The sequence below is a fragment of the Alosa alosa genome, chromosome 15, assembly GCF_017589495.1.
Source record: "Alosa alosa isolate M-15738 ecotype Scorff River chromosome 15, AALO_Geno_1.1, whole genome shotgun sequence".
Lineage (NCBI taxonomy): Eukaryota > Metazoa > Chordata > Actinopteri > Clupeiformes > Clupeidae > Alosa > Alosa alosa.
The window spans coordinates 28,314,035-28,332,504 of NC_063203.1; the positions used below are offsets into that span (position 1 = coordinate 28,314,035).

Here is an 18,470-nt window from a genome sequence, read left to right on the forward strand (position 1 = left end):
TTTTATTCTGAACAAGTGTCAATATAAAGTACATTCAATATATATTAACTTTTTGTATTTATAATTTTATCCCAAGTTATTCTGTTAAATTATACTCGTAATCCTATAGCAGGGTAAGGGAAAATGCCACTTTTATCTTACATGCAGTGTCTTTGTATAATCTATTGAATGTATTTATGTCCAGAGAATGACAAAGCAATTATAATGTATATAATAATTATATGACCACTTATAGACACCTCCTATCTAGACAACAGTTAATTTTCTGCTGATTGTCCACTATTAAACGAAAGGGAATGAGAGTGTTGTGTGGAAGCATATATATATATATATATTCCAGGGCTCCCCTGTAGTAAACAAGTAAAATGGTGGGCAGAGGTGACTACACTGGTCACTGGTGGGCCTGTTGTTATTTGTGCCTGTTGTGTCTTACGCTAAATGGACTGTCAATAAAAGCACAGTGGATATCACAGTCTCATTGATGGTGTGTGTTGACCAGTTCAGATTCACAGTACGACATCTCACAGTCTCATTGATGGTGTGTGTTGACCAGTTCAGATTTACAGTACGACATCTATATGTTTTACATTCTCATCTACATGTAGTATTGAATTAGTGCCCAGAGTATAACTTGAATTCATAAAAGGCGTCTATGATTTGTTTACCTCATACCTATTCACACTATGTCTAAATATCTACGGATGTTTACTAAAACTTCCCTAATTACCCAAATACACTCCCAAAAACATTCCCAAACAGGAGCAAAGACAAAAGTAACCCCCATAAAACATTCAGACACCAGAAGACCCTTCCTGAGGCCCATCAGGCATTAAGCCCATTTAGGCCCATTTAAGCCCATTTAAGACTCCTCCACTTGTTCTTAGTAAATAAATACCACATCCCATGCTGACACCGGATTCCCACTTCCTCAGACAAGCCGCTGAAGTAAACAGTGGCCTTGCACAGCTACACAAACTCTTGGCACTTTCTTGTGTTTAATCGGTGTCAGTTTTCATCATGCCACTGGTTCTTCTGTGGTTGTAGATTTCCACAGTGAATAATACGAGGTCAGGATTTGTAGCCCCCTGTTGGTCGTTGCTCCTCATGCTGAGAAGGCTGGGGACTCCGGTCAGGCAGTAATGGTCCCTGCTTCTCCATGATGGACTCTATGTAGTTCAGGAGAGAAGAGAAGAACTGGGGGACTCCCTCATAACCTGAGAGAGAGGAAAAAAGACAGAGTATATAGAAAGAACAAACAGAGACTGAAGTCACTTTCTTGCATTTTTGGTTATTCTTGAATAGTCAAGCTTTACCACATTTCGGAGACACTGTGCACTGCTATAAGGAGCGACAAACCAGTACTTGTTCACTGAATCTTTGGACTGATACATCAAGGAGGCCGATTGAACCGTCATTCCCTGGACCCTATAAACAGTTAATGTTCTAAATTCTATTCTAATACTTTTCTGCTTCTTTTTTCTGTGTTAATAATTACATTTTTAGATGTTTTGTGGTGGCCAAAGTGTCTGCTAAACACATAACAACACACATGAAAAACCTATGTTTTACATAAACATGAAAATGTGGCAACAGCAGCTGAAACAATGCCAAGCTCACAGTCTACCTGGGAAGATGTTGATGTCGATGATGGTGAGGGTGTGTGTGTGGAGGTTCACAATGACATCGACCCCGAACAGCGACATGCCAAGCTCTGCCCGCAGCTGTCTCACCAGTGCCACCATGGCATCGTCACTCGGAGGCGGCAGCCGTGGCATGGTATCATCCAACTGCCAAGACGAGACAGTGATCATCAGATTAACCAGGCATGTCTGGGCATGTCATAAAACCTCAGTGATCGTGTCTCATGCCATGTCTTTTGGACAGCTGGAGGCTGAGTGCATAAATTACGACAACAGATATCTGAGAAAAAAAGTAGCAAGCCCCCGCACACTCTTCATTTGCAATTTTAAAGGTTGTATCAGGGATACGTCACTTCTGTTGATGTTCAAACAAAACAGAGAGCTAGCTTGCTACTCCCTCCCCTTCCCTCCCGTGCAATTAAAACTCTCCTGAACGCGCATCTCTTCAGTTATTGGTTGAAACACTTTGTTTTGCTTTTGAGGAGTTGCCAACCCTTGTTAGCAATTTTTGTGTACAGATCTCGGAGCCTAGGCTGCCTACAGAGACATGTTTTTTTGACGGCCTGCTAATGGGGCAGGCAGCTAGTGGATCGTTAGGAAAGATTAGATTAATGTGATCATTTATGTTTGGGCCTTTTTTGGGCCTGAAATCGCTTATACAACCTTTAACTTTAAATTTTGAACGTTTCGGTCAGAATTACCATCATCAGGTAATTTTCTGAGAGAAATGAGATCAAGAGATGTCTGAGAGAAATGAGGTGGAAATGGCTGTTCTGGGATCAGGCAGAGTGTTTTTGTTTCTCTGTTTTGTTGACGTACAGTAGTCTCCCGCTTCCTACATCGCTGCTGAACTCGGGCACAGTTTTTGTGCCTCTTTGTTTTTGTTGGCTGCTACCCACAGCTGCCATATGACATGCTTGCCTGGAGGCTTGGATACCCACATCCCATTAACAGCCATAAATAGGCTGCTCTGTAAGGTCACTAATGCAACATTCAACATTGTTATTTATTTTTCAAATTTGCACATCATGCTCAAACTCCAGCCCTGTGCTCTTGTCGTGCCACCTGCCTCAGTCAGCTTTACCTGACAAGGCCGCTTTCACAATAAATGTCAAATATAATGGATGCTTCAGAGGGGTCTCACTAACCGGGTTGTGTGGAATATGATGAGATGAACACCCAGATGCTGGGTCACACTGACCCGAGTTGTGTGGAATACAATAAGATGACAACCCAGCAGCTGGGTCACTCTCTGACCCGAGTTGTGTGGAATACAATAAGATGACAACCCAGCTGCTGGGTCACACTCACCGCTGTAAGATGGGAAGAGGACTCTGGTTTAGAGACGTCGTGACTGTTGAAGAAAATGGTTGACCTGTCTGAGGAGGTGTGGTGAAATGAAAAAGGAAGGCGGAATTTAAAACCAGATCTCATTTCTTTCCATTATGCCATAGATAAGCCCATACATCTGCAGACACTCTAATGATTCTCTTCGCATGTTCAAGGAGAGGTCACCATGGCCTTGTGTGTATTGACTAGCTCAGCTAGAACACGAGCAGAGCTGCCAACTCTCACGCAGTGACCGTGGGATTCATTCATTTGATTGGCTCCACGCGCTCTCACGACAATCCAATGCGTAAGGGTTGGCAGCTCTGCACTTGCTATAAACCATTCGTTGTAAAGGCTTCACACAGAGCCTTGCCTCAGGTAGTTTATAAGTGCAGCACCACCAAAGGTCCTAAAGGGACATTTCATGAGTGAACAGTGTTGCCTAGTGCCCACTAGGGGGAGTACTGACCACAAGGCCCAGGGGGGAAGTTCTTGAGTGAGGGTCTCTCCACAGTGAAGTGGTCATCTCCCACCACAAACACCTTGTGCAACACCGCTCCATGGTTCACAAAGCTTTGAAGTACACAGGGTGGATGGACATCACACAACCCAGCCTTACTGAAGATCAGAGACATCTACAGGACACAACAGAGAAGCAGGCCATGACACCAAATAGATATATCTGTTTATAACTTGTTTTTAAATATCTGATTATGTTTTGTTTTTATATATCTATACATGGGCAAAGGATAAACACTATAAAGAGTCCCAAATACTGGGCTACATGGGCAAAGGATAAACACTATAGTGTCCGAAATACTGGGCTTCTTGGAAAAAGCTGTAGCTAAATGTGTCCCATATACTGGGCTACATGGAAAAAAGGAAAAGACAATAAAGTCTCTCAAAACACAGTACAACATACCTCATGGGAACGAGATCCATGGGCTACTCTGGTCTTGCAGACTGCAACGTTTGAGAAAATAGTGTAAATGATTATAGTACTGATAATTAGAAACATAACAACACAAATGTGTCACCTGTAGAATGTCTGCAAACATTACACATTAAAATCTGAAATAACACATTCACCTCCCTGTGTGCCCCTGAAGCAGTAAAACTGGCCCTCCGCACTGGAGAACATAGGAAATGATTTGCAAGAAAATCTTTGGTAATCTATTTTAAGGACAAAGAGGGTTCACATTTAACCCTAGAATGGAAAATACTGTGGACACATTTTCAATCACTTAAAGTAGCTGTCTCTCCTGTAGTGTTTAGCTCCAGTAGTGTTTAACTGTTTAGCTCCTGTAGTGTTTAGCTCCTGTAGTGTTTAGCTGTAGTGTTTAGCTCCTGTAGTGTTTAACTGTCTCTCCTGTAGTGTTTAGCTCCTGTCGTGTTTAACTGTTTAGCTCCTGTAGTGTTTAGCTCCTGTAGTGTTTAGCTGTCTCTCCTGTAGTGTTTAGCTCCTGTCGTGTTTAACTGTTTAGCTCCTGTAGTGTTTAGCTCCTGTAGTGTTTAGCTCCTGTAGTGTTTAACTGTCTCTTGTGTTTAGCTCCTGTCGTGTTTAACTGTCTCTCCTGTAGTGTTTAGCTCCTGTCGTGTTTAACTGTCTCTCCTGTAGTGTTTAGCTCCTTTAGTGTTTAGCTCCTGTCGTGTTTAACTGTCTCTCCTGTAGTGTTTAGCTCCTTTAGTGTTTAGCTGTAGTGTTTAGCTCCTGTCGTGTGTAGCTCCTGTCGTGTTTAACTGTCTCTCCTGTAGTGTTTAGCTCCTTGAGTGTTTAGCTGTAGTGTTTAGCTCCTGTCGTGTTTAACTGTCTCTCCTGTAGTGTTTAGCTCCTGTAGTGTTTAGCTGTCTCTCCTGTAGTGTTTAGCTTGAAGAGGTATAGTAGAAACATCACCTGTTGCAATTAATTCTCTTACAGAAAAACTCACAAAAGCTCTTGCATTATGCTTAATGTAGGCTTTTCATCTTACTGTTCATATAATACTGTAAGTTGCTTTGGACAAAAATATCTGCCAAATACCATAACCATAACCATAAACAGGTCTTTCAGACTGGGATGTACAGTAGAGCTCATGGACGTGTTTGACTGACTCAGAGGGTAGCTTAGCTGTCTGCTCCGAACAGCGGACTGTATCACTGAAGGGTCCCTGGTGTTGATCTCCAGGTAAGGAGGACAGCAGATGCTTCTTCCTATAGGGTGAGGAAATACAGCTATAAGCATATTGTCTATTTATTTCTAAAACCTATAAGGTCAATTTAGAAACATCTGGCCAATTTACTCTTTTTTAGCTCTGCCATAATGTTTATAAGTTTATCTTTATGATACATTTATGATGTGCATTTCTTCATGGTTATTGTGACTCTTGTGCTTTTAAGAGCGCCCTCCATCAGTTCAACAACACTTTTCACAAACTGTTTTGATTTGGGGACAAATAGAGGTGGCACTACTAATCAGAGATATAGGCCTACTCAGGGTCCTGCCAGACCTTTCAGTGTGGTCTGTAACTGGCTCATGATGCGGTAGGAGACGAAGCGGTCCAGTAACTGGGTCATGGCTGGCAGTGGGTCCAGCAATACTGTCTGAGGATGTGCTGAGATGTAACTCTGAAGTGGAAACATCACAAGGATATGGACAGCATTCGACACATCATTATGACATCATCAGAATTAACTTTTCAAACAGCAGCTGATCAGTGTACAGAGTCATATAAAGATATTTATATTTATTTATATGGCTCTGAGTGTACATAACTCAATTACATTCTAGGATCTAACATGTCACCTGGAAATTGCTGAGGAGTTGTTCCGATTGGCTGTCATGTTTAGCCTCCACAATGACATCAGAGAGTTTGTGCACGATGACATTAAACGGGCCTTGGGAGGCCACTGGCTGGCTGAGGTTTATCTGAGGGGGAAGATGTAGTATTTTTGAGGGTTCTGGCTTTCCTGTCTAATTGAATTCCTTCACCAAGAGCATCCACACTGCCAGTGCTAGCATGTCATGTGACAGCTACGGTTAGGCGCAGACAAAAAAGGGAAACAACAAACAACACCAGAGCATTGTTGTGCAAACAGCGCGCCCTCAGAGTCAGAGAGGCTGACAGCAAAGTAGCTCTGCCGTTGACTCGACAGATCTGGTGGAACCTTTCCAGGTCTGGGCCACAGTTGCATGGCTAGAAATGTTGAGCCCTATGAGAATAAATAGGCTATACCCCACACACACACACACATAATAATAATAATAATAATAATAATAATAATAATAATAACAATAATAATGTTCGGTATGTTCTATGGGCCCTGTGAGTATAGGGCCCTTTGAATCATCCTAGCGTTCCATTGCCTGCTGTGTCAGATCCGATGCCAAGTCTACTTGCTCTACACTTTCATGTTTTAGATGACAGTGGTTTAATAAAATGAACAAACCCGATGAAATACAAACCACAGAGAGTGACAACACCTCTGAGGAAGTGACAGTGTTGTAATTGACAGGTCCCCATTTTAGAGTCGCCTGTTGCGGCTATTGAGGACATTTCTCCACTGGCAAAATGAGCAATTCAGCATGCTAGGAACTTGGGCCTACCCGTGAAGAGTCAAACCCACAGAGAGATGTCTGTGTGAGATAACAAAATCTATAATGGGCACCTATTGGCGATTGTCATGTGGTACAGAAACAGGAGGTTGCAGGTGGCAGTGACAGAACTGGTTGTCATGAATGTAAAGTCATCTGCTATAGACAGGAGAGAGAGAGACGCGCAAGGGGTTGTGTCAGTTTAAGTTGGTGCACAAACACGAGATATTTGATATGCATTAACTCCAGACTTCAACAAGTTGCGATCTGCATTGTCCCAAACAAAACGAGTAAAACTTGTTCCGAAAAAAAAAGGAAGAAAAAAAAAAAACACTTCACGCAGGAGGCTAGCCTACAAAGATTATTTTCTCAAAGTTCTTTCCGGTGACATTTACAGCATAAATCTCACTTATTATACAAACAGCTGAACTCACCTCGACGACGTCAATGCCATGACCCCTGTAAAGTAGCGCAGATGATAAGCGTGTCACAAGACAGTTTACTTAAATGAAGACAGCGGCAATAATGTTACAGTTGTCTTGTGACTTACGCACAGAGGTCCGCAAACGCTGACAAATTCATTCTTTTTATTTTCTTCTCACTTAGGCAGAATCCAACCCGACGGCTTGCCATTTGGTTCCTACTTGAACAGAGCTTGGGTAACTCTGGAATAATAAAGCAGAAAGGGGGAGACGGAGGTGGGTCTCTTGCAGGTGGAGACATCGCTGTCATTATTGATAACTCCGTCAAATCCATCAAATGCAGTCAAAATAAAATCAAGTCTGGCGAAAAAACAACTAAATATTCGTTAAAGTGCCAAAAACGCCCCTTTTACTTTGTATCAGTTTTATATAATTTAATTTAGCCTACAAACTGTCCGGACTCCGGAGATCAAGAACTACAGCTTCCCTGTTGAATAAAAAATAATCCCATCGTTCCTCACGAACAGAAAGAGAAAGCAAAAGATATAACTCCGGGAAGTTGATTTGAAAAGCTGTATCATTGCTTAGCTTGCTCGGTGTCGTGGACTAGCTAGACACGCTAACGTGAACATCTACTTGATATGACAAATTGTAAACCGTTTTCACATAATTAGTTATTTCTTAGGCTAACGCGCAGAGATGTCTCGGGGTACGAATGCTGGGTTCGATCGTCATATTACAATATTCTCACCAGAGGGCCGTCTTTACCAAGTCGGTAAGGTTATCACTAACTCAATGAAACTGTTAGCAAAATGGTTTGTGCGTGATTGCATGGGCTAATATAATGCAACGATGGGTTGATAATGAACAACAGCACAATTTAAATACTTTGGGGCCCACTTAATCACCTGGCAGAAATTGCATTGTATCGGAACTGAGCGAAGTTTGTTGTCATGTGTGTAAGGTTTTATGCCTACATCCGGCCTAGTGTGACAATTCATATTCGATTCCTCCATTATTGTCTTATATTGGGCGCTGATGTCGTGTGCCCCTTTGTATGTAAATATTTGTGTTACTATTCTGCACAGAATATGCCTTCAAAGCTATCGCACAGAGTGGCCTGACGTCAGTGGGGATCCGAGGCAAGGATTGTGCCATTGTGGTTACGCAGAAGAAAGTACCGGTAAGATGCTTCACCTGAAGTTTGGAAATGTGTGTCCTCATTCGACATATATACGGTGTCCCACTTCACCAATTTCCCCCCTTTTAATGTCTATGGCGTGTAAGTGCATGCTAATTAGGCGTCTGACAAGCCTTTAGAGGGGCTTAAGATGGTTTGCAAAATGGAAGTACAAATGATGTGATGTTTCTTTCCTTTTTTGCTGTGAGTATGGTCTCTCTTAGACAAAGTGTAATTATTTAGGAAAGTAAAAAATACCTGCCTGTAGTTAGACAAACAAAACCACTGAAATGACTCGGGGATAAAACCCCTGACAGATTCTCAACATTACACCGTACATGTGTCTGAGCCTCAGTTGTCATATTCACCTTGTTCTATAACAGCGGGCATGAGTTGGGGTCACCTGCGAGGCTTCTATATGTGTCTGTTTCTCAGGTTTCTGGCAGCAGCTGAGGTGTAACAGCTTCGCATCCGAACATTTAACAGCTGAAGTGGACTTGCGATTTTGAAGTATTTTTTGCTGACAGTTAGCATTCGCAGTGCTGTTTTCACTTTTATTTCGAGGCTTGCCAGCAATAATCCTTAACATTAGCATATTCTAGCCCTTCAGCAGGTAGCCTACCGTCACACCGGTGAGATGAGAATGTTGGAAAATGAACATTTTCATATCTGGGTTCATAGAATTCAACATGGAATTTTAGAACCTTAAATTGTTCCAAAAACTGAATCTTTTGTTTGAATGTTCCGAATGTGTTGTAGGGAACCAAGAGCTACTATATGTTTTTATATTTACCAGAAACAAAAACCAAACATTATTTTTCTATTCTCTTGAATTGTAAGTGTTGAAAGAGAGAGTTGAATTATGACCAGTATGAGAAACGGAGGTTACTTGCATGTAACTGACCATATTATGCAAAGTTGGAGTGCTCTAGCACACATATAATACGTATAATATAATAACACGTATAATATGTCTGTCTATCCACAGGACAAGCTCCTGGACCCATCCACAGTGACCAACATGTTCCCACTCACTCCCCGCATAGGGTGTGTCATGACTGGACAGTATGGTGAGTTTCTGCCTCCTAGTAAAGAAGGACCTCTGATGTGCTCAACTGCCTGTTTGGTACACTTCATTTCAAAAGAATTGCTGGTCTGGTAGACCTATTTCTTTAATGCAGTGGCACAGACATACACATCAATAAAGTATCTATCTATCTATCTATCTATCTATCTATGTACATACACATGAACATACACATGAACATACACATGCACACCCACACACACACACACACACACACACACACACACACACACACACACACACACACACACCACGCACTCCACGCGACGCGACGCGACGCGACGCACGCGACGCTTACGCACGCGACACACACACACACATACACACACAAACACACACACAAACATACACACACACACATATTATAAAATACTACCACCTTACCTTAAACATCTGTTACAATAAGCAGACACATTCCCCTTACCAGATAACATGCATAACATGCATAAACACACCTCAAAACTCAAAACAAGCAACACACTCTCACACACTTTGTTGTTGTGTTGTCCTCTCCAGCGGACAGTCGCTCACAGGTGCACCGGGCGCGGGTGGAGGCCGCCGAGTGGAAGTACAAGTTCGGCTATGACATCACAGCGGACATGTTGTGTCGGCGTTTGGCGGACATATCACAGGTCTACACGCAGAACGCCGAGATGAGGCCGCTGGGATGCTGTGAGTTGCCTGCCCTTTACAGCATCACAGTATCATGACCATGGCTCAGATCTCAGTCAGTGTATCGTATCGCAGTTATTCTCAGATCCTCTGTCTCTTTGCTCCACATTTTATTAGTTGTTTTGTTTTTAGGATCATTTTATTTAGTACATCATAGTACTTTGAAATTAGCTGAATGAGTAATAGAGTCAGTGTATGTAACACAATTGGTGTAAAATCAACCGACGTGTATGCTGGGATTTTTACAGACAAATCACTAGTTTGAATGGCTCCTTCTTGAGGAAAATGGTCAGTTAAATCCATTAACCCGAAATGTGGGAATTTGCAGCAAATACCCCTCTCCTTCCATCTCAACTCGTTTCACCTCATCTTTCTCAAAATCTCTCACTTTTGCCTGACAACTCCCTCTGTCGTCATGGAGATCTGAATCCCCCTTCTCCTCTGGTTGCCCTGTGTGTCAGGTATGATCCTGGTTGCCATGGACCCCCAGAAGGGTCCGGTGCTGTACAAGTGTGACCCAGCCGGCTACTACTGTGGTTTCAGGGCCACTGGGGTCGGGGCCAAGCAGCAGGAGGCCAACAGCTACCTGGAGAAGAAGCTCAAGAAGAGGCCAGAACTGACGTACGAGAGGAGTGTGGAGGTGAGGACTCTGTTTGACCAGAGAGGAGAGAAGCCGTATTTACATCCACATTTGCATTTACACATTTAGTCGTTTAGCTAACCCTAGAAACAATCCAGGCACAGTGTGATTAGGACATGTAAGTGCTGCAATAGCTACTATTCGCATAGAATAAAGGATAAAGATATCCTGTAAATGTCTCTGTGTTGTGCTTAAGACATTAGAGGAAGGTTTTTAGACATTTTATTTTGTTATTTGTTGTTCCCCCCCCCCCCCTTCCTGTCTCTTTCTCTGTCTCTCTCTCTCGCTCTCTCTCTCTCTCTCAGATGGCCATCTGCTGTTTGTCCTCAATCCTCTCTATGGACTTCAAGTCTACTGAGCTAGAAGTGGGTGTGGTCACCAAAGACATTCCTAAGTTCAGGTACAAAATATATATGATTGGACATCACAGTAATCCAAAGAGACAAATGAACTTTCCCAGGCACGGTTTAAGATTTCGAAAAATAGATTTTACATTGATTGTTCCCTTACGAAAAATAAATCATGGTTTCATATGGTTTTAATGCAGTAACTATAGTTTTACCATGGTAATGATGATTACCATGCTCCTAACCATAGTACTGCTATGGGTTATGCATAGTTCTTCATAGTAGCTTTGGTACCACCATGGTTACCCTATCGCACTTCATGGTGACTGTGGTACTACTATGGTTTTAACATGGTAACTGTGTAACTACAATGTTTTTTGAACAGTCGATAAAGTTGGGTTAGGAAAAACCATGGTTTATACCTTATCAAAGTCCTTTTAGGCAAGTCCCTCCACTCAGCGGCCATATTGCATAACGCTTTTTGGGCACTCATCGCATGCGCAAGGCTTCACGACACCAATCTTGCTCCAGTGGCGAGTTCACAACACATGATTGGCACGATGTCTTCACAACACACCAGATGATTGGCTTAATGTATTCGCATCACACCACATGATGATTGGCTCAAATGTTGACGTTCTGCCGAGGAAGGGGTGGGATATATGTAGACAACCTATGTAGACAGCCTATGCATTTCTATGGAGGATTTTTTCAGTGCTGTGTCTCCTCATTAGAAAGTCTCTGACCTTATGCAGAAAAGCATGGTTATTCTGTCATAGTAAACATGGTTATTCTGTCATAGTAAGCATGGTTATTCTGTCATAGTAAACATGGTTATTCTGTCATAGTAAACATGGTTATTCTGTCATAGTAACACCATGGTTCATTTCCATAAGGGTTTGTAAGGGATAAGTGGGCGGTCTGACCCCAGACCGATTCTCAAATCTCAGCGGTGGGACTGAAGACACTTCGTTCACTTCCAATTTCCGGGCATAACCAGCAGTGCAATGGAATTTAAGTTGGTGCATTCAGCTATCAACAAATCTTTTCAAACACACAACAGCACTCAAAAAATCCTCCATAGAAAGGCAAGGAGCTTGTTTGTAACGCCAATATTGTCTACACATATCCCACCCTTTCCTCGGCAAAATGTCGACATTTGAGCCAATCGTGTGGTGTGATATGAATACATTGAGCCAATCATGTGGTGTGATGTGAATACATTGAGCCAATCATGTGGTGTGATGTGAATACATTGAGCCAATAATGTGGTGTGATGTGAATACATTGTACACTGACACCATCTGCACAGCCATTGGTTGTGTTGAACAGCACTGCTAACTGTACTCCCCTGTCTGTCATCATATAAAGCCCGCCCCATGTCAGATAAGCGCTTGTGATTGGTTTCCTTGGTTTTTGGCGATTCGGAAATTAGCTTGAAAATTCACCAGACGGACCTGTAGAGTATCCTGGGTTTTCCCATGCTGCCTTGCACATGTGATTTTATTCACGCTGCTAGGCAGCCTGGATTCCATGGACTTCGTTTCCACCTCAACGAAGGAACCAATCACAGAACGGAGGGGGGCAGCAAGACGATGACGACACACCGAAGCGGTTATGAGCTACGTACAGACGCGTTTGATAGACATTTGTAGCGCCCAATAAACGGCTCTGGGTGTTCATAAACTACGTCTCAAAAACAAGAAAATTATTGTGTAGTTCCCAGACCCCCATCTCAATGAGATGAGGTCTGGCGTTAACCAGGCAAGGGACTGTCCAATGAAATGAGATCTGGCGTTAGCCAGGCAAGGGACTGTCCAATGAGATGAGGTCTGGCGTTAGCCAGGCAAGGGACTGTCCAATGAGATGAGGTCTGGCGTTAGACAGGCAAGGGACTGTCCAATGAGATGAGGTCTGGCGTTAACCAGGCAAGGGACTGTCCAATGAGATGAGGTCTGGCGTTAACCAGGCAAGGGACTGTCCAATGAGATGAGGTCTGGCGTTAGCCAGGCTACCTGTAGAGCAAATTCAGATGTGCTCACAGATTCATCTGGGTTCAACCAGGCTGCATAAAGGGACATTTGGATTAGAAAAGTATCTGATAACTTCAGGCAGAAAAAAATCTTTGTTTAAGTGCTGCATACAAGATATCAATAAACAGGGATTTTTCATGAAATAATTTGGCCCATCTTGTGGAGTAAAATACACAATTTTGTCAGCTTGTAGGTTGTAAAGAGTCACTGGGTTTTTCTAGCCTGGCTAGCGCCACCACTTCTCAATGAGACGTGGTCTGGGAACCAAACATAAATTTTCTCGTATTTGAAAAAAATGCCCAGATCCGTTTATTGGGTGCCACGGATGTCTATCAAATGCGTCTGTGCATAGCTCATCATCGTCTTGCTTTCCCCCCTGTTCTGTGATTGGTTCCCTATCTCAGGCGAAAATTTTCTCCATGGTCTCCAGGCTGCCTTAGCAGCGTGAATCAAATCGCGCACAAGGCAGCATGGGAACACCCAGGCTAGGGTTTTTCATGAAGTGTCTTTGAAACTAATGGTTAAGCATGGAAAGGGTTTCAGTGAGAATGGGTGGGAGTATTGTGGAAAATGTCACTTTGTTTGTCATTTTCTTGTTTGTTTTTAATGTCTAAATATCTTTGACAGAATTTCATTAAACCCTCCTGTTATCCTTGGGGTCAATTTGACCCCAAGCAACGTTTAACATCATAAAATATATGGTTCTTTTTTTTTTTTTTTTGCTTCATGTTTCATGACTTTTCTGAAGGGTACAACAGAGTTAGCATGAAATGTGTACAATAATATGTTTTCAATGTCCTGTACAAATATTTTGTACATTGATGTTCCTTGGGGTCAGTTTGACCCCAGCTGTATGAAACATAGGATACATGAATATTTGACACATTATGGATATTATTATTGTAATAGTATGAGAACATATTGTTATTATCATTATTACATACACAAACATATTACATATAAGTAATTTTGGCAAGACTGTATAAGTCAAAAGGGGAAGCAACAGAGAGCCTTTGGGCTGCTGACACTGGATGGGCAATATTGCCAGCCAGGGTTCCAAGGTTCATAAAGGGGTGTGGGGGGTGGGATTGTTTTGTAGGGCTTTTGATGGTGGTTATTACACTCTTGTTAAGTACCAAGAGTGTACACAAAAAAACTGGGTAACAATATGAATTATAATCCTTTTCTGAGGGTTTATTTAGCTGGGGTCAAATTGACCCCAAGGATAAAGCATGTCGGTAAGATTTGAGGGTAACACAAGGGTTAACAGTCTTAGCCCATCTTATTTCTCTCTCTCTCAGTTCTCATTATTAAAGATACTACGTACATAAATCAGAACAAAATGGGGTCTGTCCTATAACTGTCCATTTTATAATTTTTATGCAGGACACTCACTGAGGCGGAGATTGAGACCCATCTGACGGCCATTGCAGAGAGAGAATGAGCTGACCTTCACCCATAGTAGACACTAGACCAGCAGACAGGCGCGGCTGGACATGGCTGGACTCATCAGGACACACAGAAACACACACACACACTCAAAAACACACTCACTCACACACACACACACACACACACACACACACACACACAAAGACACACACAGGGTGTGTTTTAGTACAACTATGTTACCTTTAGTCGCAGACAGGATGAGCATGATGAGGTAGAGGGGTTTATGCTCAATGTCTGTTATGCTCAATAATAACACACTGTTGGTGTAGATGCCCTGTTTCCTTCCTGTTTATGTTCATTTATACTGAACAGATGATAAGTCTGTCACCAGCAAATGCCTTGTCAGTCACAGCCCCAGATTAACATTGCCTTTTCACCAAACTGCAGTGCTTTTCAATAAAATATCAAAAGTAAATGCAGTACCTTTGTATTCCATCAGAATAATGACGTTTCCTCTTTAGTTTCTTTCTTGACACCAACTTGCACAGTGTGAAATGCCTCACTGAAAATGTTAGCACGACACACATCATGATGCATCAACATGAACTGTGACTGTAATGCACGTGAAGTTAGATTCAACACAATGTTAGCTGTGATACAGTATACTGACACACACAGCAAAAGTTAAACCAATCAACCACAAGATGGCGCTGTTTAGTCATTCTAGATTTTGAGACGTTGCCCATCTGTGTGGTAGGCTGCCACTCAGTCTAGATCCACTGCATGTCTTTTCAGTGGAGCAACGCTGCCTCCAGAGACACATACCAACATACACAGTTAGATATATTGTTTTCTCTAATCTGGTGCTGTGGTGTGTTGCTAACATTGTACTGACCACACGTTGCCTAGTCATCACTAATGCTTATTAATAATCTGCATTTTCCCATTTAGATTATGGTTGGAGGTCTTGCTCATATTCATCTCAATGACATGAATATGAGCGATGATGGTGTATGTACGGCCAAACAAACAATCAAGAGATGACACAGTTTTAATCTCTTTGTTTGCCAGGGGTCTCACTGGTGCACAGATTAGCTGGTAGTTTATAGGCCAACATGACAATATACACATAAAATAGTGTCAAAAGTAGGCTATCTTTTTACTGCTTCTTGTAGGCCAGTCTTATTTATCTAAAATGGATTTAGGCGTCCATGTGGAGTAAGGGCACTTTCATGCTTTTCAATCATCTGTAGCCTATGTGCAATTTTCAAATGATGTATCATGACAATATAGGCTGCAGGGGTTTCCAATCTAATCACCACAGCAATCACGTTGAGCAGTCAGCGACGGCACGCAATGTTTTCTACAGCCTACACAATAAATAATTTTATTGCAACTGTTTGCAACCCAATTTGCAAACATAGACAACAAAACATGTTTGAAAATATTTGTTAAATTTTTAAAAAAGGGTCACTGCAATAGTTTGTTATTAGAAGTACTTGTCTAAGTGGGCTATACCAGGAGACAGGCCTGTCTGCAGGCCTACTAGGCCTAAATGTTTTTTGTACTTGTAAATGCTGCCATATGCCTGGAGAGAAGGACTTTGGAGTGAACCCAGTGGGAGCATTGTTTGAGCTGGAGGAGGGGTTACTACGGAGACCTCTCTGTCCCGAGGGCCAGATAACGCCCGCAGGCTAATCGCCGTCCGCCAGCCAATTAAGCAGAACAAATTAATTCTATTAGGGGAAAAATGAACACTTTCTGTTCCCCTGGCTCACATCCCTGAGGCTTGGAACATGCCCTAAAGCACTGTAAAACACAACGCTAAAGAAACATTTATTTTACTATCAATAAGTAACCTACAGGCAATGTGTACTCGAAGGACTTGTTAGGTATCAATTTATGGCTATGGAAACAATTATATATATATATATGTTTATATTATTTATTTTTATACATGGAAGGGTTCCGATTATATTTTGCAAACTCTGCCAGACGTGACGTTATGACAACAGGTGTTCTTCTGCTCAAATCTTCAGTCCACCCTTCATCAGCGGTTTCAGTCTGGCACCCAGACAAGATCACCTTGACGTCAGGACGATTTGCCCAGATTCTCATTCAGCGTCAGCATAAATAGGCCTCCAGGTTATAATATAACTCCAATCACTGCTTGGTATTTGATGGTTTACAAAAACACAAATTAAAAAGATAAATAGATTTTTGTTTTATCTGTCATATTATTGTGGTTATTATTATCAGTTATGACCATTGAATGCAAACTAGTGATGCAATTAACATATTGTCTGAATCTTTGTAGCCTAGTAAGGATACTTTATAGAACACTTTATACTTTATTCATCCAGAAGGATGTCACTACACTGACAGTCACAACAGCACTGTCCTGTCCATGTAAACAAACACACACATTAAAATTAAATAGGTCTTGAAAAAATCAACATCACTGTGGCAAGGAGGGGAAGAGTTATATATTTTATTTTATATATGACCATTGGGAGGAATGACCTGTGTCTCTCAGAGGACCATTTGGGTAACATGCATGCTACATATCCATACTACATACTAAATATCCATACTACATGCTACATATCCATACTGCATGCTACATATCCATACTACATACTAAATATCCATACTACATGCTACATATCCATATTAAAATGGGGTCATTCATCATTTTGGCCTCACTCACCTTCTCACACACTCAATCATTTGGTTCGATCACGACGAGGAGCCGCAGGCTGAGGGCCTGCCGCTAATGTCCATGTAATCAAAGACTCCTGAGCCGCCAGCATGGGTCTCAGGCCCTAGCCACTGGCACAGGCCGCTGCTTACAGGCTTTGGGCTGGAGGACTTGGGAGGTGGGCTGGGGCATGGCCATAGGGGGGTTTCCCTGACTGTGATTACGAGGCTCGGGAACACAGGACCTGTGTGTGTGTGTGTGTGTGTGTGTGTACTGTGTGTGTATTGGGATTGTGTGTGTTCCCTGACTGTGATTACGAGGCTCGGGAACAAAGGACCTGTAAGTTAGTTCCAAGCAAATCAGCGCGTCTCGGAAGTCTATTGAGAAGCTTATTGTGGGGGCGGGCTCGTTCTCATGCACTTTTTTTGGGTTGTTTGAGGTCCGCTTGGACACCACGTTTCTGCAACAGCTTGTTCAGTTGGTTGTTGTTGTTGTAATCGTGGAGTACATCATTGTTTCTGTTAAAGAGACACCATGTCCGGTGGATTTATGAGGTTTCCAAAATACATCTGAGGTTTTCAGGTTGCCAGGGATATTGGTGTATATGAATGCTTATGTATGTCTTCAGCTATGTGATGGCAAGGGTGTGCATCTCTCTGTCATGTGCCATCTTGTCATATTAGTCTGTGTGTGTGTGTATGTATATATGTATGTGTGTGTGTGTGTGTGTGTGTGTGTGTTTCTGTGCGTGTATGTCTGTGCTTTGTGTATTGTGTGTGTGTGTGTATTGTATTGTTTGTGTGTGTGTGTGTGTGTGTGTGTGTGTGTGTGTGTGTGTGTGTTGTGTGTATATTGTATTGTGTGTGTGTGTTTGTGTATTGTATTGTGTGTGTATTGTGTATGTATTGTAGTGTGTGTGTGTGTGTGTATTGTGTGTGGTTTCTATTGTTGCATCTGCGTGGTCCAGGGCGCCTTGTGTGAGTGTGAGTTCACCTTCCCCAAGGTCTGCGCAGTGCCGCCCCATCTGTGCCACTCGGCAGGATTAGCGCCAATCCGTCTGTCTGCTGGGCCAAAGTGCTGACTGACAGAGCCCAGATTAGCACAGCAGAGAGGAGAGGAGGAGAGAGGAGAGGAGGAGAGGAGAGGAGATGAGAGGGGAGGAGAGGGGAGAGGAGAAGAGAGGAGAGAAGAGAGGAGAGGGGAGAGGAGAGGAGAAAAGGGGAGAGGAGAAGAGAGGAGAGGAGGAGAGGAGATGAGGAGAGAGTAGAGGGGAGAGGAGAAGAGGAGAGAGGAGAGGAGGAGAGAGGAGAAGAGAGGAGATGAGGAGAGGAGAAGAGGGGAGAGGAGGAGAGAGGAGAAGAGAGGAGAGGAGATGAGGAGAGGGGAGAGGAGATGCCAATCCGTCTGTCTGCTGGGCCAAAGTGCTGACTGACAGAGCCCAGATTAGCACAGCAGA

General features: G+C 42.7%; 2 protein-coding genes across 2 annotated transcripts; one reads left to right on the forward strand and one right to left on the reverse strand.

Moving 5' to 3' along the window:
• Positions 1-77: 77 nt before the first annotated feature.
• Positions 78-7,128, reverse strand: LOC125308498 (inositol-tetrakisphosphate 1-kinase-like). The gene is made up of 10 exons (XM_048265053.1): positions 7,095-7,128; positions 6,975-6,999; positions 5,752-5,874; positions 5,456-5,573; positions 5,061-5,159; positions 3,892-3,932; positions 3,439-3,604; positions 2,952-3,019; positions 1,625-1,787; positions 78-1,214 (listed from the first exon to the last, which is right to left on the reverse strand). The coding sequence occupies exons 4-10, from the start codon at positions 5,520-5,522 to the stop codon at positions 1,069-1,071; spliced, it is 750 nt and encodes a 249-aa protein (XP_048121010.1). The 5' UTR covers positions 5,523-5,573; positions 5,752-5,874; positions 6,975-6,999; positions 7,095-7,128; the 3' UTR covers positions 78-1,068.
• On the forward strand, positions 7,096-14,792 carry psma6l (proteasome 20S subunit alpha 6, like). The gene is made up of 7 exons (XM_048265052.1): positions 7,096-7,737; positions 8,051-8,145; positions 9,131-9,212; positions 9,746-9,901; positions 10,363-10,541; positions 10,847-10,941; positions 14,308-14,792. Exons 1-7 carry the CDS (start codon positions 7,662-7,664, stop codon positions 14,363-14,365), a joined length of 741 nt encoding a protein of 246 aa, XP_048121009.1. The 5' UTR covers positions 7,096-7,661; the 3' UTR covers positions 14,366-14,792.
• Positions 14,793-18,470: the final 3,678 nt, after the last annotated feature.

Coding starts and splice junctions, on each gene's coding strand:
- LOC125308498 (XM_048265053.1), bottom strand. CDS start 5,522: ATGACCCAGTTACTGGACCGCTTCGTCTCCTACCGCATCATGAGCCAG. Junction 3,020..3,438: donor CTTCCCCCCTGGGCCTTGTG/GTCAGTACTCCC, acceptor ACACCTCCTCAG/ACAGGTCAACCATTTTCTTC. Junction 1,215..1,624: donor CGACATCAACATCTTCCCAG/GTAGACTGTGAG, acceptor CCTCTCTCTCAG/GTTATGAGGGAGTCCCCCAG.
- psma6l (XM_048265052.1), top strand. CDS start 7,662: ATGTCTCGGGGTACGAATGCTGGGTTCGATCGTCATATTACAATATTC. Junction 9,213..9,745: donor TGTCATGACTGGACAGTATG/GTGAGTTTCTGC, acceptor TGTCCTCTCCAG/CGGACAGTCGCTCACAGGTG. Junction 10,942..14,307: donor AAAGACATTCCTAAGTTCAG/GTACAAAATATA, acceptor ATTTTTATGCAG/GACACTCACTGAGGCGGAGA.